The 23,566-nt window shown below is 36.8% G+C and overlaps 2 protein-coding genes across 2 annotated transcripts; both read left to right on the top strand.

Moving 5' to 3' along the window:
• Positions 1-14,482: 14,482 nt before the first annotated feature.
• Positions 14,483-15,985, top strand: LOC141402983 (uncharacterized). The gene has a single exon (XM_073985113.1). The coding sequence runs from the start codon at positions 14,483-14,485 to the stop codon at positions 15,983-15,985; it is 1,503 nt and encodes a 500-aa protein (XP_073841214.1).
• Positions 15,986-16,224: 239 nt separating this feature from the next.
• LOC141402984 (uncharacterized) lies at positions 16,225-17,181 on the top strand. Its single transcript, XM_073985114.1, has one exon. The coding sequence runs from the start codon at positions 16,225-16,227 to the stop codon at positions 17,179-17,181; it is 957 nt and encodes a 318-aa protein (XP_073841215.1).
• The last annotated feature ends 6,385 nt before the right edge of the window (positions 17,182-23,566 follow it).

Genomic DNA, 23,566 nt, shown 5'->3' on the forward strand with positions numbered 1-23,566 from the left:
ATAAAATATAGAAAATTTTACATAATTGCTGAAATTCTGGTCAGTATCGGCTAAACTATTGGGAGTTGAACCAAGTAACCTTTTCCAAAAATCTTCCAAATAAAGTTCTCAACAATTCTTTAGAACATTCTGAAACTCTAAAATGCTTACTTCATGTTTTTTCAGCGGTATTTTGCATCATATCTTTTACAACACGTATTTCAAACACAGTTCACACCAACAGTTTATTCTCACATTTCGATTTTTTCTACTTTATTGACATTTTTATTAAATCGTCGTTGAAAAATGTACCGACAACGACGGTATAGAGGCATTTTACAACAATGACATGTTCCGAAGAGTTGTGTATTACATTCCTGGGAATATTTTTCGAAATGAAAATATTCAGAAAAAATTAACGGTTTTGGAGATACGGTGCGAAATGTATAAAAATTGTGGAATTTTTGCATATATTTTGAAATTTGAGGCAATAAATGTAGTTTTTCGAGTTCATTATTTCTCCAAATATTTTATTCTTGTCCTTATCCACAAATTTGCTTCAGAGGTCAGAAGAAGATTCACATTGGTTTCAGAGATATAGCCCCGAATTTCTTTAAAAACTCAATATTTAATCATGTTTAGATGGGGCCATAAAATCCGAGCTGGATCTGACACAACAAAACCCAACTAGGGTTTTTTGTCGTTTGGGTCTGTACTTTCAAAAAATCCTCAGTTCGAATTGTTTGCACAAGATCACCTTAAAAATGTTGCACCGTGTAATTAAAGAAGTTATCAGTACTGCTTTGCCTATAGTTTTTACAGAATTCGACTTTTTCATGAAGCGATATCTCTGGAACCGTTAGTCAAAAAAATCTGAAAATATACAGAAAATCATTTCAAAATAAAATAAAGGAAATCAAAAACCAAGTTTTAAAAAATTTTCCCATTTTACTCAGAAATCCCCACATACACTTTGATACGATCAAAAACTTGAGAACATAATGGTCCTCTCTATCTGTTCGGTAGACTGGTTCGCCAAATAACTCTCGAACGGATAAACTGTTTTAATCCAAACATTTCACCTCTTTATATTTTGTTCAAATTTAGATCAAGATCGAAGATTCATCACATTCTGTAGACAGACCACAATTTGAAAAATATTGCAGTTATCTGTTCAGTCCGTTCCTCGAACTGACTTAGGCAATTTGATAGGAGATATAAAATGTTCTGTCTGGCCCTAGATCATTACCTACTCATTTCCTAGACCCACATTTGGTACACCAAAAAAATGTCTCGAATGGATGAGTGGCCTTTACAAAACCTTTCTTTAAAAAGTAAGAAGGCATCAGTTTGCCGACAGAAATATACCATTAGATTATGACAGTTGAAAATAAAAATTATTACTAACTAGCAGACCCGGGTCTGCGTTGCTGGCCGTCGTATTGAGTTTTAATGACAACTTTTTATGGACTTTATGCTTTATAATTCAAAAATAGGTATTTTCTACCTCATTTCTTCGAGTCCATTGTCAAACCAAGTTATTCATTGAGGATATTAAATTTATCAACAGATTTTGTCTTTAACCTTTTTTTTCTCTTACGGATTTTGTCGCATTTGTTCGCCCATTTATGCTGGTTAGGATTTATTATCTCCCATCCTAAAACGATCTAATTATAAAAGTTAAAAAAATAGTAAGGCAAATTCTCCCTAAGTCGGGTTATGGCGAACATTTCACAAAAAGAATTATCCAAATCTGTCCAGCCGTTCTCAACTGATGCCATTACCAACGAACGACATTTGATTTTTATTTATAAAGATTTAGTAATTCCAAACATAGATTTTTGCCATTTATTTGCTCACATGCAATTCTTTTGCAGAATCCTATCAGGAAGGACCAGTGGTTGGGCGAATAGGTCAATACTCTATAAAAAGGAACTCCTTCTTCAAATAATGCCATATACAAGATTTCAAATATTTTTAGCTTTATTCTAGAATCAAAAAACGTGTACACTTTTCCCCACACACTTACTCACTGTCCCCAATGTTCACATCTCTTGTCGTTTCTACAACTTTTTCGTTCCCGTACTTTTTGAAAAAATTTGTATGTGGACCTAATTTTTAACATTTCGCTCTTTTGCAACTTTTACATTAAAATGAAAATAATATTCAACAAAAAATGTTGTTATTTGAAAAATTTGCCTATTAAGGCGAAGATCATTTTAATATTAATTTAAATTAAATTCTCGTTGTAGTCGAGCTTAAAGTCCGATGGTTTTTTTTTCAACTGAAAAAGGAAAGCTGAAGTTTCGAACCCACCCAATCACCATAATGTGACCGGTTACGCCGTTTGTAGCGGCTCGTCGGACATATCGGCTGTGGAGTGGTTTCTGTGTCATCGAACTAAAAAATAACATTTTGTTTTTCAAAATAGTCTGGCATAATCCCATTGTTGTTGTTTTCAAAAAAATAACGAATTTATTAGTGGAGAAAATGTCACATTGTTTGCCAAGGGAAAAGGCAGGAAGACTGTAGTTTCGATTCTCACCACTGGATCTCATCAGTTCCCTTGTTTTTGTTTGTGGATATTATCGACCGAAGTTTTATACCCAATCATCAATCGTCGCCTCGAAATATAAGAGCGACCAAAGAAACAATCTCCATGAGAATTTTTTCTTTGGCAATCCCATATAACCCCAACGAAAGTGTTTGCAAAACAAGACAAACCTTCTTCGCTGTTATGTGTCGTTGAAATACAACGAATGCAACATAACAAAATTTTGTTGGTCTGTTTATTGCAGCAACCGTGCCAGTGTTGCTCAATCAGAACACTGATGGCGTTTAAAAAAAAAAACAACAATGGGATAACGCCACCAATATTCAACATAATATTTATGATTTATATATACACCTTTGCAAGTCATGTGGCCTTTCCAAAGAGATATTGACAAGGTCATAAGTTCGACTTTCTAATCTTGGATTATGTATCAGTCATCTTCAACCTGAAAAGACTTATTAAATGCATTTACATAGTTCATATAAATCCCACAATAGTCCAATAACCTCTATTTTAATAACAAATGTTTTGAAAAGTTATTTCGAAAATCAGTATATCGTCTGCTCCGTCGGAAAAGGTCGTAAGTCCCTACAAAAATACAAAACTGTACAAGGAAAAGGTCGTAAGTCCAAAGACAACCAATTATCTCCCAAACGCGACGGAATTTTATCAAACAAAGTACAGGTATTAAAGCGGAATAAATAAACGAAAAATGCAGCCTTTACCACCATAATAAAATCTTTAATACAGAAAGCGCTGGAATGTGTTTTCTTCCTCCTGAAAAATTTATTGAGAGGGACTTACGACCTTTTCCGACGGAGCAGACGATATTTATTACTTTAAGGCATTCAACAGGAAATTTAGTCTTGCGAAGATGCATTTTTTATACCCTCCACCATAGTATGGAGTGTATATTAACTTTGTCATTCCGTTTGTAACACATCGAACTAATCATTTGCGACCCTATAAAGTATATATATTCTTGATCAGGATAAAATTCTAAGACGATCTAGCCATGTCCGTCTGTCCGTCTGTTGTAATCACTCTAGCGTCCGCAATAATTGAGATAGAGTGCTGAAATTTTGCACCCGAGGGTCTTTTTTTCCATAGGCAGGTCAAATTCGAAGATGGGCTATATCGGTCCACTCTTTGGTATAGCCCCCATATAACGGTACCTCCGGATTTGAGTTATTTTGACGTTCTTCGCCACATTTGCAGACCGAATTAGCTATAATTTTGCACTTAGGGTTCCTAGTGATCAACAAACTTCTATCCCAAAGGATATGGGCATAGGTTCATGTTTTGGTATAGTCCCCATATAACGGTACCTCCCGATGTTCGGTATTTTGAGAATTTTAGCCACAATTTTTAACCGAACTATCTGCAATTTGACATTTGAGGTTCTCAGTGGTCATGAAACATCTCCACGAAGCATCGTCAATATAGGTCCATGCTTTGGTATAGCCCCCATATATCGGTACCTTCCGATTTTTGGTATTTTAAGAATTTTAGCTAAAATTTTTAACCGAACTAGCTGTAATTTGCCATTTGAGGTACTCAGTGGTCATGAAACATCTCCACCAAACATCGTCAACATAGGTCCATGTTTTGGTATAGCCCCCATATAACGGTATCTCCCGATTTTCGGTATTTTGAGAATTTTAGCCACAATTTGTAACCGAACTATCTGCAATTTGACATTTGAGGTTCTCAGTGGTCATGAAACATCTCCAGCAAACATCGTCAACATAGGTCCATATTTTGGTATAGCCCCCATATAACGGTATCTCCCGATTTTCGGTATTTTGAGAATTTTAGCCACAATTTGTAACCGAACTATCTGCAATTTGACATTTGAGGTTCTCAGTGGTCATGAAACATCTCCAGCAAACATCGTCAACATAGGTCCATGTTTTGGTATGGCCCCATTAAAACCGTACCTCCTGATTTTCGGTACTTTGAGCATTTTAGTTACAATTTTTAACCGAACTAGCTGTAATTTGACATTTGAGGTTCTCAGTGGTCATTAAACATCTCCACGAAACATCGTTAACATACGTCCATGTTTTGGTATAGCCCCCATATATCGGTACCTCCCGATTTGCGGTATTTTGAGCATTTTAGCTGCAATATTTAACTGAACTAGCTGTAATGATCGGTATTTTGAGAATTTTAGCTACAATTTTGTCTATTCAAAAATAATCGTCAATATAGGTCCATGTTTTGGTATATCCCCCATATAACTGTACCTCCCGATTTTCGGGAATTTTCAGTGGTCACGAAATTTCTTCCCTTAAATTCGTCAACATGGGTCCATTTTTGAGGGTCTACATTGTTTTGATGAAACTATCCTCAATTTGACTCTTTTCCGCCAAAAATTTAAAGATAGGTTGACTCTTTGATATAGCCCGTAGGTGGTACCTTGCGCCTAGCTGAACACATTTTTAGATTAGATTAGATAACACTGTGCAACAACATGGAGGTGAAAGTCTGGGGCACGGAAAATTCCTCTTGGGGGAGAAAGGCCTTGGTGACATATCCGCCGTGAGTTGAACTTCCGCGTTATGGCGTGATGAAATTTTTGTTAGAGACCCTGTGGGCCATCAGGAATTAGCGTTATATCTTTGTTCACTGTTGCTTAAGTGCTCAACAAAAACAACATACAAAGATGTAATGCTAATTTATGATGGCTTACAGGGTCTATTGCCAAAACTTTATCACGCCATAACGCGGAAGTTCGACTCACGGCGCATCTGTCCTTCGTGGTTTTTAATATACACACACCAAGGGCTTTCATCTCCAAAAGGAATTATCTCCGACCCAACATTTGTGTTCACAGTGTAATTTAAGCAATAGTGGGAGGCAGTAGGTGTCCATCCATTGTCGAAAAGTTGTTCCACCTAAAATTGTGAAAGGACCCTAATTATTCCATTTTAATTAAGACTATTTTATGGTGGAGGGTATAAAAAGTTCGGCCCGGCCGAACTTAACGACTTTTTACTTGTTTTTTTTTTTTTAATTTTGCTTAATTTATTTTCTCTCGATAATTAGGGTCAACGTATTCATAAATTAATCTAAATTAAATATAATCTAAATTAATCTTATTGTATAAAACAAATATTAAAAAAGTAATATTGATACATTTTTCTATTGGCAACCCTACGACAACTTTACGCTTCAGAATCAATGTGATGCTGTCTGTGTATGGTGTTTTCGTAACACTTTTAAATTCATTAGACTTCAATCTATCTGACATTGTGCATTGCGGTATTGGGCGCTTTGTTCGATCGACGAAAAACTTGTTTTGACTTGATGTGTGGGAGTGATACTTCTTCGATCATTCTTAATTTGTTTCAATTTCATATGTTCCACCACATTACCATTCAACTAGCTTTTGCTATGTATAAAGTTTGATGAATGAATGAATTTGGTTGTTAGTCAAATCACACTGGTTCAATAGAAAATTTTGTTACATAAATATTGACTGTTCATACAAACAGTGTCAACCAGAGGAAAGTAATCTCCAAATAGTTGTTAAAATAATTATAGTACATAAAGAATTAAAGAAGAAGAACTAAAGGATTAAGAATTTAACAATATGAACTATTGCGAGATGTTACACCCGAACACTATGTGGGAAGGGTATTATGTGCATAAAAAAAAATCCTTACTAAATAATGGGGGTTTTATAGTAATTTTTGTTAGTCGTAACTTATCATTTAAAAAGGGCATGTCGCACTGAATTATTGTATGACCAGTAGAAAAACTAATTATTCTGTGGCCACCAGAAGTTGAAAAATAAGCTAAAACAAGTAAAAAAGTAAATCGACTTTGCCGACAGAGATATGTTTTCAGAATTTTGTGGTCCTTTTTGGACATTTGAGCTTGTCGAAAAAAAACGTGGATTAAGATTAAAGTTAAAAAGTGTTGCGGAGGAGGTACTTAATGGAATGGGCCGACTTGGTACATTATGGAAGTGGATTTTATTTTTGGAGTCATATTTTTTCGATAGACATCGCGCCCACCAGTCACTTCTGTGGGCCATCGTATAACTTTTGACTTGTCCACGAAAAACATAATATCGCTTTAAACAGGACAACAACGAAATGCATCGGTATACATTTCCAAAGGATATTCGAACAGACCCTAAACTGCACTTAAACACAAATGTTGGATTTGTGTGCGGGAGGTTATTTAAGGAGAGGACCGATATGGGCCATTTTAGAAGTTAAACTAAATTTGGACAAAATATTAGGAGATCCGAAGTTTCGACCAAATTGGGTGACCTGTTCAAGAGATATTGTGCATACCATTTTTGAGAAATTAATTTCTCAAATATTTTTGAATTTTGAAAATGGTGCAATTTTTTTTCCTATTTTTATTTGATAGATCATAAAAAAAACAACAAATAGAAAAAAGATTTTTTCTATTTGGACCAATATTAAAGAAGTTATGAACATTTCTTTGCACATAGTTTATACAGAATTCGACATTTTCAAAGCGCGATATCTGTGGAAGCGTTAGTAAAATCTGAAAATATGCTGAAATGTTTTGCTAAGGAGCAGCATCAATACAGCAAGAAATAGAGTAAATCAAAATCCACTATCATCACCATAAATGCCCGAAGACGTATCTCAAAAAAATCAAATTTCGTTTTTTGATTTGAATCTAATACATGAAATTAAAATACATGCTCTTGCAAAATTTCAAGCTTATACGTACAAAATTAACCATCCTATTCAAGAAATGGTATTCCGGAAAATATGACAACATTGCAGATTTTGTTGTAATGACGCATCCCAAAACCAAGCGTTTCTGCGGATTTGGTTTCATTACTTAATCCCATTCGTCTATGATTGATAATATCTCAAATATCATTCCATAAAACAGTTTTTCATTTTATAACGTTTTTTTGATTCTCCTGCAAAATTATTATTTTGTTAGATACGACTTTTGGTATTTATGGTGACGATATACTTCATCGTCGCAAACGATTATTTCGATAAGTTACATGCTAAATGACAACAGGTCTGTACGATAACTTTCCCAGCAATAATAACTCAGCAAGTTCCAGCAACTTCTCTCAGTTACTTTTAATCTCTCAAGCAAGAACAATTTCAGAAAGTTATCGAACAACATTTTGTAAGAACTTGTAAGAAAGTCAGTTGTTTCCGAAAATATATGAAAATTGTTTCTGTTGCTTTTGATATTTTAAACCAAATGGAACAAAAACATAAATTTTAAAATTGCATTTTACTTATTTAAAGCGATAATCCTATCAACAACGCCTTAGAATTTAAAAAATGTTAAATTGTGAAATTTTCTTTGTCAAAAATTTTAACATTTCAAGTTGTTTACATTGATTTAAAGTCAGCAGTTTATCAGTCACAGAACTGTCAAAAAGTCTCTCTCAATTCGCTCTCTTTTGCTGGACAATTTTGTTATCGAACAGCATTCAGTAAAAATTTGTACGAATTTGTACAACTTTTTGGGTTATCGTACAGACCTAATCTTATTATACCTTCCATATTATGGTGCAGGGTATAAAAACGAATAGTCGTCACAATACTGACTGTATCACTTACCGAGTTGTGTTGAAATAGAAGATATGATTTAAGACCTAACAGACGGTATTTACTGTGTCTTTTTAAATGAGAGACCCAGCAAAAAAATGTTAAGCACATGTCATTACTTCATGTATTGCCGAATAATGAGAGCTCATTACTCACCGCATTATAAGGCCGTACATACATATATAATGGATTACACATAACTACTTACTTTACTCATTACAAAGTAGTTACTATGTTATGAGTAGACAGCGGAGTTTTATGCAACCCCTATTTTTGGTCCGCTTCATGTGAAATTTTGGGACTGGGTATATTTTTGGCTTCAGATTAAATTGCAATCAAAACATATTACATATGCAAAATTATGCAAAAGTCATAAATTTTTCATATGCAAAATTTATGTATTTTACATATTTCTTATGCAACCAATATTTCAATAAAAGGTACAAAAATTTTTGTATGTACAATTTTTCTGTTTAAAATTCTTATCAGACAAGTCAATAAAATAGAGAAATGTATAACCACAGCTTCAACCTTCAAAATACCGAAAATCGTTCTATGGGGGCTATATGAAGGCATGAACTTAAACCGACAAATTTAAAGTGGAAAGTTGTTTACCCCCAAGGAACTCTTAATACCAAATTTCAGTCATTTTGGCGGGATATTGAGGCCACAACCTTTTAAATAACGGAAATCGAGAGGTACCGTTCTATGCGGGCTATATGAAGACGTAAACCTATGCCGAGAAATTTCAGGTGGAAAGTTTAAACCCCAAACGAAGACTAAATACCAAATTTCAGCCATTTCGGAGGAATGTTGAGGCCACAACCTTCAAAATAACGAACATTGAATGATACCTCCATTCTATGTGGGCTATACGAAGGCGTGGACCTATACCTACAAAATTCTGGGAAAAGTTTTGTACTCCAAACGAAGACTAGGTACCAAATTTCAGCCATTTCGGTTTGATAATGAAGCCAAAACCGTCAAAATACCGAAAATCGGATGGGGGCGTTATAAAAAAGATATAACCCATTTGCAATAACATACATCCTAGGAGTAATATACACTTCTATACCAAATTACAAAGCTCTATCTTAAAAATTGCGAGCTGTATCTTGATTTCAACAGACAGACGGACATGCTTATATCGACTTAGAATTTTATCCTGATCAAGAATATATATACTTTATAGGGTCTCCGATGAATATTTTGATATGTTACAAACGGAATGACAGATTTAATTATACCCTCCATATTATGGCGGAGGGTATAAAAATGTGGAGTGTTGAATTTGAACATACATTTACCTCAATTGTTCTCTAAAAATAGAACGTATTTTTTTAGCTTTTTTCGACTGTCGGTATATGGTTAAATATGTACTTAAAAACATATTTAAGGAAGTACTTCCTTCCTATGACATCACCATATAAAAATAATGACTTTTACGGTCAATTTGTAAGTAGTTACTACAAGGGTTTCGGAGTCGGAGTCGAAGTCTACGAGTCGGAGTCGAGCAATTTTGCTGGAGTCGGAGTCTGAGTCGAAAAAGATAACTCGACTCCGGGCAAAATTTTTTCCACGTTATAGAAATATAACATTAATTTTGGAACAAAAACATTTTTTTTTTTCAAACATATGCCAATTATATATTACACTATGTTAAAGGACAATTCACAGGATATTTACAATCCTCTGAAGTGTAGTCTATTCATCCCTATTTTGTTGATCCAATTGATTCGTTACATTTTTGCAAACAAAAGTAAAGTTCTATGACAATCGAATTAAGAATGGACCTTTAACCTCTTTCGTCAGAAGTCTTACTGGTCTTCTCACAAAGGTCTATTGGTATTCTTATCTTGTTTTTTATGAGAAGTCATTCTTGTCTTCTACTACAGATACTGTGGTCTCTATGGGAAATCTTACTGAATACCCTGTGACACCCAATGGAAGTTTGGATCTCGGGGAGGAAAATTCCTTTTGGGAATGAAAACCCCAATTGAGAACCCCAAAGGATCACATAGCTGAAATTTCTGAGTCATGACATAATGATTTTTTGATTGACCCCGATCAATCTTTGAGAAAATAGATGGCATGTTTTCAGTTAAATGGAATGAGCAACCTTTCTGTTAAATATGCTGTCCTTCTAGCTCAGACCCTTCCATGCCCTTTTTATTCTTGAACTCAAAAATAAAACAAAATTCATTATAAACTCAATGAAGGCTTTAGATGTAGACATTCAAGTAACCGAATCTGTTCACCAGGAACAGATATAGTTCATGTGTATCCAAGTTTTCTACACAATCAATAGCATATACGAAATTCAATGAAATACATAATCACAGAGTTTTCATGAGAAAAGTTCGGGTAAAAGTGAAAAAGGACAATGAAAACATGACAATATCGATTTCATGTCCTAGTGGACCGACCCTACATAGAATTTTTCCTAGCAACATTTTTGCAGAATATTTTCAAGCACGAAATCTCATCGTGTGCTAATTTTTCAGTTCCAGGAAACATCCATCTGCCTACGTGCTTGATGGTGCACACTAGGGTTAGTCATTTTTTCAGTTTTTTTCGAATATCAAAAATCTGTGGAAATGGCATGTAGGGCAGGCAAAAATAATAAGAATTGCGTTTTTACTTTTTCGAAATTGTAAAAAAACCTTCCGCACAAAATGCAATTACTTTAGCTAAAAACAAACTTTTTAGTTTACTTTTTTTTTTAATTTTTAAATTTGAGAAATTTTTTTCTGCAATAGTTGTTCTTGGAAATAATTTTTTTTAGTTGGTTTTAGTGCATCGATTTCAAATATGCAATTTGATCAAAAATCTGTCATTTAGTTTTTTAGCTACATCGATTTTAAAATTTGCAAATAGTATTGCATATTTTACAATCGATATATCTCGAAAAATAAATGGCATATTTTGGATCAAATTACATTTTATTAAAAATTTATCAAAATTTATTAAAAAAAGTACAAAAAAACATTTAAAAAAAAAATATTATCAAATTTTTAAAATCACAAAAAAAATTCAAATAATAAAGTTGGTTTTGAGCTAAAGTAATTGCATTTTGTGCGGAACGTTTTTTCACAATTTCGAAAAAGTAAAAACGCAATTCTGCTTGTTTTTTCCTGCCCTATATGCTATTTCCACAGATTTTGAATCTAAAAAAAAATGACTAACCCTAGTGCACACAATATATCTCAAATATTTCAATAAAATTATCCACTCCACACCAAAGTTCAAAATGTGAGCGCTGAATTTTAGTTTAAGGGAAAGCATAAATAGCATATAGTAATATGTAGACATCGGATTTTTATGTTTTTTATTTCTTATCCGATTGGACTCAAATTTTGGATCTAGGCGTTTTGAGGGTCAATTTTTCGATATTTGGGGTCATATCAAATATATGCAAAAAATATGCAAAAAATATGCAAAATATATGCAAAAAATATGCAAAAAATATGCTAAATATGCAAGTGTTTTTTTGACAAAAATCGTCAATTAAACTTGGAAAATCATCAAAAAAGCATTCTAAATTAAGTTTTTTGACGTTTAGCATAGTTTTTTGCAGATTATTATGTTATTGAGACTCTCCAGATATTCCGCCACAGCAATAAATCTAGACTAACAAGACTTCAATCAGTTTTCACAAGGTAAGAAAATGTCAAATAACCCAGCATTCCTATTACAACATAATTTGCTTCCTATACAAATGTAGATAGATAATGGAAAAATTTCAAAAACTCAATCAGAAATGTCAAAATCAACGTGTCCAAATATGGTGATAGTTTCTAATCGGCCAAAATTGTCTAGCAGAAAAACAAAGGAGCTAGAGTTAGTCATCGCTATTTTTGTTTAGATAAAAGCGCAATTTTTTCTAGTTTTTGGAAAAAGGGTTCGTTTTTTAGCGAAAAATGGGAAAAAGTACTAAAGTACCATTTACGATTCCAGGTTCTGGAATATAACTATAATTAGAAGTATACGTTTTGAATATCCACATATTAGATTTTAATATATTTATAGTGTTTAGTACTTTATTCAGTTTATACATACATAAATTGGCAATTTTTGTTCTTTATGATCAAAAAGCTTCTTTGGAAAAATGCTCTAACTGCCGCTTTAATATTGATGACATGGTTTTAGTTTAATGCACTAAAAATACATAATTTTATAATTTCGATCTATATTGTACGCATACAACCGCTTAATGCAGAATTGGAAAATGTTCACTCCTCGGCGAAAAGTAATGCATTATTGTAATACCCATCCACGATGAATAATAAGAAAAATGAAGAGCGTCCAATGATTAGTGCAATATGACATCACTTAGAAAAACCACACAGTAGAGTGGTAGTGGTAAAATAAGTAAAAAACCTTGGAATTGCCTTTAAAATGGCAAAACCACTCACATATTTCTGCTAGAAAAGTATTTGGAATGCTAAAAAATATAATTCATTCATTCCTGCTACAGGAAAACAATTTTGATAACACAGTCGAAAAGTCATAACCCTATGGTATACACAATTGTTTAATTTATACCTGTGTGTGTACTCGATAATTTGTACTAATTATTACCAATGCTTTGAATTTTGACAGTTGTTTAATGGAGAAGTTGGTAAAAAAATTGTTTGAGCAACATTTAGTAAAAATTATCGAGTACAAGGACAAACCTTTCATGACACATTAGTCTTGTTGTATAGGATATAAATAAATATATTAAGAAAAATATTCGCGCAATATTGTCATTAAAGTTGCCAAATGCACTATACACCTAAAAGGCAAAGATTTTAAGGAATATTAATTTACAAAACGATGAAATTATGCATCTGTCTCTAGGTTTGCTTACATCCTGATGTAAACTTTAAAAACGCCATATTTCTAGCACTACTTTCACAATCTGATTGGCTTTTTCTTTTTCCGGATTTTCGAGTAGAAAAATCTCACTAGTTTTTACACGTAGAACACTTTCATTTAAGTGTTCGTAATTAGCAGTTACAATTTAAAAAAGTATTATTATATAACTTCCACGAGTGATTTAATCATATAAAATAATTTATTTTCCTTACAATTCGTTAATCCGAACATTTTGATAATTCGGACACCGCCGAAACCTGTGGTGTAGGGATTATCGCGAATCAACTGTATATATGGGAGCAATATCCAAATCTGAATCAATTCTTACCAAAATAGGGATCGCCCTAGGGCCAAAAAATCCCCAATTTTTATGCGAAGTGGTCTATAAATGTGACCTGTGCTTTATTTTCAAAAAGACATGGCGAGATGGATAAGTGCGAATCTATGCAGATCATCAAAAGGAACTGTGGGTCTATTTCGTTTCATTTTGCATGTTGCAAACTCATTCACTAAGACATAATACCCTTAGGGTATTAAAATATAGTTATCAGTGCAATCATGAATAAAAATTCCGTGCAGAATTTGTTTCCTTTCCCCAATTTCACAATTTTTTATTTCCGTATTTATGCTCAAAAAGGGAATATTTTTGTCGATTCGACTAGAATACGCCATAATGAAGCGAATCTAGTACTTTTCAACTTTTAACAAATATTGATTTTAAAAGGATTTCACTTTTAAAAAATATTTTCCGTGTGGAAAATTCAGAGGGAAATATTCATGATGACACCGTATATATTTGTGTTTATGGGAGAAACACGCTAAATTAGCATTACTGCAGTTGTCCCATAAATGTCGTCCCACCCTAAGGTGAATTGCTCCATTTGTTTTTGATTTATACCTTCTTGAATTACACTATTTGTTTTCAATTCCTTCCTTCTGCTTAAGCTCTCCTTCTCACTCTCTCAATGCGAAAACATAGAAAACCAGTTTTGAGGGAAGATGAAGAGCGAATGCAAAAGTCTAATGTTTACCTTTTTTGGAACATTGTTAGAACTTTTCTTTCGTTTTGTAAAGCCACAAAGGCAAGATCGTCAAAATAGACAATAAAGTGAATTTGTATTTATGTAAATATTAACTAAAAGTGTTTTCGTGGGTCGAACAAAACTCAAGTGCAAGGCACTTTATTCCTATAGAGGAAAACATCGGAACACGGCGAAATCAGTCTGTACGTCCGTCGACATAGCGTGTGACCAAATCTTGCTCTTGGAGTGCGTCAATTCCAGAACTGTCTCAATTGTGCGGTTAGTGTCATCTGGATATTTGCCCGTGTGCGCCAACTGAGCCTACAAGGAACGCTGCTCGTCGAGTGGGTCAACCCAGCCAACAACATCGTAACTCGCCCATCAGCAGGGGAAAGGTGAGCAAAGCCGGCCAGGGCATCTTGTGCCGTCGTGGTCGACTTTCGAAATTCGGTAAGCTTCCGAACATCTGGTCCTTCGAGCCGGACATTTCTAAAATGTATCGCCAAATTTGGATTAACCCGTTGCATTCCAAGTATCAGCGCATTTTATTTCGGACTTGCCCGGAAGAGGAAGTGGCTGATTACCAATTAAATACGGTAACGTTTGGCGTCAATTGCGCGCCATATTTGGCTATCAGGACGCTTTTGCAATTGGCGGATGATGAGGAGGAGCGCTTTCCCATTGGTTCGAAAATACTGAGAAACAATATGTATGTTGACGATGCTTTGGTAGGCGTGCATACTGTCTCGGAAGGTTTGAGGTCGAGGGAGGAATTAGTGAGAATTCTTGGTTCAGCGGGGTTTGCTCTTCGGAAGTGGACGTCTAACTCTAAAGATATGTTGAGGGGACTGGCTCGTGAGCATCTTTTGAACGAAGACTTTCTCGAATTGGGAGACAAAAGCTCGGCTAAGACGCTTGGCATTCGGTGGAATGCCTCTACGGATTGTTTCTACTTTGTTATGGAAAAAATCCGGGAAAGAAGTTCTTATACCAAGAGGCAGGTTTTGTCTATTATTGCCAAGATTTTTGACCCGTTGGGGTGGCTTTCCCCGGTCGTTATAACTGCGAAAATCTTCATGCAGCAACTTTGGCTCGATGAAGTTGGATGGGATGATCCGCTGAAGCCGCTTACTTTATCAAGCTGGAAGAGTTTTGTCTCAAATTCGGCAGGAATTGAAAATATTACCATTCCTCGGTGGGTAAAGTATTCGGCCCATTGTAGTATACAGTTGCACGGTTTCTGTGACTCGTCGGAGTCGGCATACGCAGCGGCGTTATACTTGAGAGCAGAAGTGGGGATGCAAATCTTTTCGAACTTGCTCGTAGCGAAGTCTAAGGTTGCCCCGTTGAAGAAAATGTCTCTGCCCCGTTTGGAGCTCTGTGGTGCTTTGCTACTGGCGGAGTTGGTCGATTCTGTTCTGCCTCAATTGGATATTTCGAAAGCATCTTTGTTCGCTTGGTCTGATTCGACTATTGTTTTGTCTTGGCTCAAAAAGCCGTCTTATGCCTGGACAACCTTTGTTGCGAACAGGGTGTCCATTATTCAGGAGAAGGTGGGAAATGACTGGCGGCATGTTTCCACGGATGAGAATCCGGCAGATCTGGCAACCCGGGGGCGGACTCCTTTGGAGTTGAAGGATTGCGATCTGTGGTGGCACGGACCAAACTGGCTCAAGTTTCGTAGAGAGGACTGGCCCTCAGGTACAGTGATAATGGAAACAACACTTGAAGCTAAACCTGCAAAAACTCATCTTGCCCGATCTGTCGTAGAGGAGGACGTTTTGGAAAGGTTTTCTCGTCTCCCAGCTGCGATTCATGTTGTAGCGTACATGTTTCGTTTCTTCCGTAGGACGCATTCTGAAACCAAAAAGGTCATTTGCTATAAAAGCATAAACCTATCCTCAAAAGAGATAAGCTTTGCTCGATACCGTTTGATGTCTCTGTCGCAGAGAATCCATTTCCCCTCGGAGTATGCTAATGTGCTAATGGACGATTAAGTTCCACACTTTCCCTGTCGTATGACGAAAGGTACCCAATCATTCTGGCTCATCGGAGTAGATTCGCTGCGCTCTATGTTGACCAGGTTCACCGGCAGACCAACCATGGTGGCATCCAGCTAACTCTGGCTACGACTCGTCTCGAATGCTGGATCATACGAGGTAGAAACTTGGTGAAAGCGCACTATCGGAATTGCACGAAGTGTGTCCTTGCTCAAAAGAAGCGACAAACGCAGCAGATGGCTGCCCTTCCTCCGGAGAGGACTACTTTCGCTCGCCCTTTCTCCACTTCGGGCGTTGATTTTGCTGGCCCTGTGGAAATAAAAAACTTTAGCGGTAGAGGCTGCCGCGTTTCGAAGGGGTATATATGTCTATTTGTCTGCTTCGTCACCAAGGCTATACACCTGGAGCCTGTGAGTGACCTCTCCACCCCTGCCTTCATTGCCGCTCTGTCTCGTTTCGTTGCCAGGCGTGGTTGCCCCCGCCATATTTATTCGGATAATGGCAAAAATTTTGTGGGCGCTGATCGGGAACTCCGGTCTAGTTTGATGAGGGTTGTTTCGGAGTTAAAGGACGATTCGCTTACCCGATACGGGTTTCAAAAGTTGGACTGGCACTTCATACCTGCCGCAGCTCCGCATATGGGCGGGCTGTGGGAGGCAGGGGTGAAGAGCTGCAAAAGTCATCTGAAGAAGATAGCAGGGCAGATAAGGCACACCTTTGAGGAGTTTGCCACTATTCTGGCCCACATAGAAGCATGCCTGAACTCTAGGCCTCTTACCCCCCTCACCGATAGCGTTGATGACCTCGGCGTCCTTACTCCCGGCCACTTTCTAATTGGCGGGCCGCTGCTGTCACCAGCCGAGCCTGAGGAGGTGGAGACCAAGACGTCATTGTTGAACCGCTGGAGACGGCTGAAATTGATTGCTCAGGAATTCTGCCGACGATGGAAGTCGGAGTATCTGAAGGAGCTCCATAAGCGCACCAAATGGAAAATGGCTCAAAATGACCTTCGAATGGATGACATTGTGGTGCTGCCTAGTGATAATCTTGCTCCAAACGAGTGGCGCTTGGGCCGTGTGGTAAAATTACACTTGGGTCAGGACGACAGGGTTCGCGTTGTGGACATAAAAACCTTGAATGGCGTGATTACTCGCCCAGTGCATAAATTGGTTCTTCTTCCTCGTCCCGAATAAATTCTTGCTCTACCGGCCAGCTCGTTGATGTCTTGCCCGATGAAGATATGTGTTGTAATCTTTTTGTCCCTTAACTATACCTTACTCTTTCTTGCAGATGAGCTACAACGATAACTTTAAATGTCCAATATGTACCACCCGGCACTCATTCCGTCACTGCCGAGCCTTTCTCCAAGCGATGCCGAAAGACAAGGAGGCCATTGTGCGGAAGAATAAATGCTGCCTGAACTGTCTCGGCATGGGCCATCAGGTGATTGCTTGCCCGTGGAGCGTGGGGTGCAACGTGTGCAATCGCGCCCACCACTCTTTCCTGCACCCCCTTGATAACTCTAAAGAAGTCTGGCTAGAGATGACTGCCGAGGCTATGCTCCATTTTCCGGGGATCGAGGAAACCCCGAAGAAGGTTCGTGTTCTTATTGACCCTCTTTGTGAGGAAGATGCCCTGTTCATGGGAACGCCATCGCAAGGGCTGCCTTATCCCAACCGGGTCAGAGCTGTGCTGACTTCAACGCGTAACAACGTGCTAACGTACACCAGTCGCCTGGTGACGTTCGGCGAATGTGATATCGTCACGCCTCGTTATGTCGCCGATATGCGGTGCGTTCGTCGACTCTACCCAGAAAAGGTACTGGCAGATCCTCAGTTCGAGACGCCTGGCACATACACCGTTACTCTGGGCAAGCCGGCAGAAAAGGGGATTTTCTTGGGCCTACCGATCATTGAGCGCGGCATGCCCTACGCCCAGAATACGATTTTTGGGTGGACGTTCTTTGGCGACGTGTCTCGCAAATTGTAGGATAGTTTCTTGCCCGACTCGTGTGGAACATACCTCTTGCCCTATATGTCCCTGGAGGAAATCAAAGCTGCTGGCGGATCGCCTACCATATATATATGAATTGCTATACAACTTGAATTACTAGATTTTTATATTAATCGTACCCCACATCTCAAATATTATTCTGATATATGTATTTTCATTGGATCTCATATTTTAGTAACGTAGCAACGTAAATAACATAAGTTTAGTTGGGACATCGTCCCAAGGGGGGAGGATGTTTATGGGAGAAACACGCTAAATTAGCATTACTGCAGTTGTCCCATAAATGTCGTCCCACCCTAAGGTGAATTGCTCCATTTGTTTTTGATTTATACCTTCTTGAATTACACTATTTGTTTTCAATTCCTTCCTTCTGCTTTCGCTCTCCTTCTCACTCTCTCAATGCGAAAACATAGAAAACCAGTTTTGAGGGAAGAAGAAGAGCGAATGCAAAAGTCTAATGTTTACCTTTTTTGGAACATTGTTAGAACTTTTCTTTCGTTTTGTAAAGCCACAAAGGCAAGATCGTCAAAATAGACAATAAAGTGAATTTGTATTTATGTAAATATTAACTAAAAGTGTTTTCGTGGGTCGAACAAAACTCAAGTGCAAGGCACTTTATTCCTATAGAGGAAAACATCGGAACACGGCGAAATCAGTCTGTACGTCCGTCGACATAGCGTGTGACCAAATCTTGCTCTTGGAGTGCGTCAATTCCAGAACTGTCTCAATTGTGCGGTTAGTGTCATCTGGATATTTGCCCGTGTGCGCCAACTGAGCCTACAAGGAACGCTGCTCGTCGAGTGGGTCAACCCAGCCAACAACATCGTAACTCGCCCATCAGCAGGGGAAAGGTGAGCAAAGCCGGCCAGGGCATCTTGTGCCGTCGTGGTCGACTTTCGAAATTCGGTAAGCTCCCGAACAATTTGTTATATGTTTTTAATTAAATATGAAAGATTTTATGTAATATTCAATATTTCCTTAGTCTTAATTTCTAGCTCATTTGTTATTCTGTCAGACAATTTTGGCCGAGCAGAACCTATCAACATATGTGGATACATACATTTTGACATTTCTGATTGAGTTTTTGAACAAATTTGTATTAGAAAATAACTTATGCTGTAATAAGGAGGCTGTGTTGTAGGAAATTTTCTAAGTCTTTTAGTCCAGATTTATTGCTGTGGCGGAATAATAACTAATAACATGATAATCTGCTAAGAAATCGACGTTTAACGGCAATAAACTTAATATAGAACACTTTTTGATGACTTTCCAAATTTAATTTGATGATTTTTGTCAAAAAAATTACTTGCATATTTTGCATATTTTTTGCATATTTTGCATATTTTTTGCATATTTTGCATATTTTTTGCATATTTTGTGCATATGCAAAATATGCAAATATGCAAAAAAATAAAAAATATGAGCCTGTCATTGCATTCAGTTTTCTTCAAAACGAATTTTGGTCCAATCAGAATTTTCGTATCTTTATTAATAAAAAATATGCAAATATGCAAAATCCGATGTCTAGTAATATGTGGTCAAAACTTCGTAATATTTATACCCTACACCAATGTGTGGGGAGGGTATTATAAGCTGGTTTTGGCCAAAAAGTTTGTAACACATCGAAATAATGGTCGTAGACCCATACTTAAATACCAAAATTAATGTCTCGACGAGCTGAGTCGATGTGGCTAAGTGTGTCCATCCGTCCGTGCGTCCGTCTGTCCATCTAAACCTTGCAATTTTGATCGGATCGTCACCAAATGTTGCAAAATAGGTTGGCGTAGGTGGGGAAATAACGGAAATATAACAATAGTCGGTAATACATCCCACAGAGGGAGAAGCCTATTGATTTTGGTGATGGTTGGATAATATTTAGAGGTCGGAATGGGGAAAAACTCATGTGGAAATTCAAAGTTTTATTCTTTGTCAATACATCGGCTTCTAGTAGGGGTATTCCAACGGCAAAGCGTGCCAGTGGAAGAAGAAAATATTACCTTTATATTGGTGTAAGGTAGGTTGGCGAAGGTGGCAAAACAAGGGAGATACCACAATAGTTGGTAATGCATCCAATTCTTCCATTTTTTGCAATCACGCTACAGGTCGCAATTTTGATCGGATGGTCACAAAATTGTGGTTGCTAATGGGGGTGTCAGAGAGAAAGAGGCATATTATGTTTGGTGGTAGTCGGTTTATATTCCCTAAATGTTTACCAGTGAAAAGCTTATGCACAGGGGTAGTGGTGTAGGTGGTGTACCAGATGGTCGGCACCGTCCCGACTATAGCCTTTGCTCACTTGTTTTCATATATTTTGAAATCTTAAAGATTTTCTCACCCGGAAGAATGCCGCAAAAAAGGAAAACATACAAAAACTTTCTTACTGTACTACTTTGCGATGTAAGCAACGAATGCCCTTTCTAATGAACATGTAAGGAAAAACTAACATATTAGCCTATATAGGCCAAAATATAGGAAAAATTTAAAATTTTGTGGACATTTTATTAATTTTTAGTAGTATAGGAATTCACTCTCGGAGTCGACCCGGAGTCGGAGTCGTGAAAAAAACTCGCCTGGAGTCGGAGTCGAGCCAAAAATACCTCGACTCCGAAACCCTGGTTACTACTGCCAAAATGTACTGAATAAAGTCATTACTTGGTAAAATATTCATATATATTCGATGGTCGTAAAATAAAAGGTTTTGCTATGAAATATTTTGTTATTGTATTTTTGTCTATTCAATTTGTTGTACAACTTTTTTATCTCATTTGTACTTCGAACTAACTTGGCGGTGCATGTCTTTACTACAAGAAAGCAAGAAAGTAATGTTAAAATAATTAGCACGGTTGCAAACCGAGTTATTGTCCCAAACTGTTATATGTTGTACTCGGTATAACAGACAGTAAGGCATATTATACATTATCAAATGTAACAACCAGTATGGTTCAAAAATTGTACGCCAGCGGGAGGAATTGTGGTTTTATATCCCCAGCAAACTGTTTGCATCCAAAGTTGCGGAAGCTTCGTAAACCTAACCAAAAACAAGTAAAAAACGTATCAGTCGGTAATGCTGAGAGAAATATACCCTCAGCATGTGTGAATTGAAATTTACATCTATGGACAGATCAACTACCGGTTACACAATCGAAACCAATTTCCCCAATAATTATGTATTTAAAATTTTGTTGCCCGTTGTGGATGTACAGAATTTCCGACATTAGTATCCCAGCAAAAATTTGGAGGTGGATCTTTTTTGGGAGTAATTTCAATTCGATAGATAGCGCGTCCCAGTCATTTCAGCTGGCTACCACATAACTGAGTGGTTTGGACCAATACGCCAAGAAGCATGGGCCTGCCAATGAAAACCATAATATGGCTGTAAATAGGACACAAGGAGTAGTAGCATCGGAATAAATTGTCAAAGGATATTCGAACAGACTGTAAACTGCACTAAAACATAAATGTTGAACTTTTGTGGAGGATGTACCCTACCATTTTCGAAGTTAAACTGCTTTTATGAAAATATTATGAGATTCAAAGTTTGGACAAAATCGGTTGCTCCGTTCAACAGATACAGTGCGAAACATTTTAACGAAATTTTGGAACTTTTGTTGGGGAGGTACCCGAAGAAGTGGATATGGCTCATCCTCGAACTTATACTAAAAACAACAAGGAGTGTCCTCCGTAAAAAATTCCAAGGGATCATCGAATAAACCTTAAACTACACTAAAACAAAATTGTTAAACTTTTTGTGGGAGATGCCCTAAAGAGTGGACTGATATGACCAATTTTCGAACCTAAACTATGTTTGGACAACATAGTACGAGATCTAAAGTTTGGACCAAATTAGTTGCTCCATTTATGAAACATCGCGCGCAGCGTACTTAAAAATACTTTAAAAACATTTCCAATAGTTTCGTTTCGTATTTTCGTATATATAGAAACAATATAATCAAATCGATTGCTCTCTGCGAGAGTTATCGTTCACAACATTTTACTGAACAATTTTTTAACTTTTGTGGGGGACATACCCGAAGGAGTGGACCGATATGGGCCGTCTTTGAACTTACACTAAGTTTGGGCAAAATATTCAGGGTGCTCTTAAACCAACTTTAAATGAAAGTAGATTACACCTGGGAAGTTGTTGCGGATTCTGAAACTACAATGTTCATTGATGAGAAAAATCAAAAAAAAAAAACAAAAAAACCGCCGGAGCGCTTTTTAAATAAATCGCGGTCAATGTTCACACTTTTAGTTGTTTTTTAGGTTTTCACGATTTTGCTGGAAAATCGCAAGACTTATGAAGATGGAAAATTTTGTAGTAGTGAAAATTCTCTACATGATTGCCCTTCATGGTATTTTCGTAAGTTTTACCATTTTTTGAGATATAAAACTTCAGATTGGGACAATTCACTGACTGTATCGTCTCCTTATAAAACAATGTCATGGCTGCAATTTCCAAATTAACTCATATATCTCAAAGATGAGACAACCTAGGACAAAATTAGGAAAACCAATCTTGTAAAGAATTTTCACAGCTATAAGATTTTCTCTAGTCCCATTTCTTTAAGACATACAAGCAAATCGTGAAATCCTAAAAAAAACCTAAAAATGTGACCTGAACTTCTATATCTCAAAAATGTTAAAATCTAGCAACAAATCATAACGATAAAAATAGAGGTACGTACATAGCAAAATCCACTTCAAATTGTCGTCCAAACGCACTTGGTGTCAAAAATCATTATTTCGACGACGCACAGTTTTGGTTGTACCAGCCTAAAGGCTGAGAGTATAATAATTTTCTGAGAAACATTTTTATACCCTACACCACAATGTGGAAAGGGTATTATAACAATGTTTTTTCGAAAATTATGTGACACCGCGAAGTATTTGTTGTACAAAAATGCATATCTCTGCGTCCGTTCATTAAAAAATTTAATCAGACTCCAAACTACAATTATGGACCAATCGTCACAAAATTTTGTATGGAGTTCGGATTCCGATCAAAATAGCCATAATATGGAGGGTATAATTAAATTTGACATTCCGTTTGTAACACAACGAAATATTCAACGGAGACCCTATAAAGTATGTGTATTCTTGATCAGGGTAAATTTTTTAGTCGATATAACCATGTTTGTCTGTTGAAATCAAGATCAGCTCGCAATTTTTAAGACAGAGCTTTGTAACTTCGTATAGATGTTTCTATTACTCCTATGATGTTTGGTATTGCAAATGGGCTATATCGGTTCACGTTTTGATATAGACCCATGGAACGGAACCACCCGATTTTTGACATTTTGAAGGTTTTTGCTTCATTATCACACCAAAATGGCTGAAATTCGGTATTTAGTCTTCGTTGGGGGTATAAAACCTTTCCCCCGAATTTTGTCGGTATAGGCTCACGCTTTCATATATGCCCCATAGGACGGTAACTCCCGATTTACGGTATTTTGAATGATGTGGCGTCAATATTCCTGCCAAAGGTCTGAAATTTGGTAGTTAGTCTTCATTTAGAGTATAAAACTTTTCATATGAAATTATTCAGTATAGACCCACGCCTTCATA

This window comes from Musca autumnalis, unplaced genomic scaffold, assembly GCF_047663935.1.
Source record: "Musca autumnalis isolate F117 unplaced genomic scaffold, ASM4766393v1 scaffold_4, whole genome shotgun sequence".
In the NCBI taxonomy this organism is placed as follows: domain Eukaryota; kingdom Metazoa; phylum Arthropoda; class Insecta; order Diptera; family Muscidae; genus Musca; species Musca autumnalis.

Coding starts and splice junctions, on each gene's coding strand:
- LOC141402984 (XM_073985114.1), top strand. CDS start 16,225: ATGGCTGCCCTTCCTCCGGAGAGGACTACTTTCGCTCGCCCTTTCTCC.
- LOC141402983 (XM_073985113.1), top strand. CDS start 14,483: ATGTATCGCCAAATTTGGATTAACCCGTTGCATTCCAAGTATCAGCGC.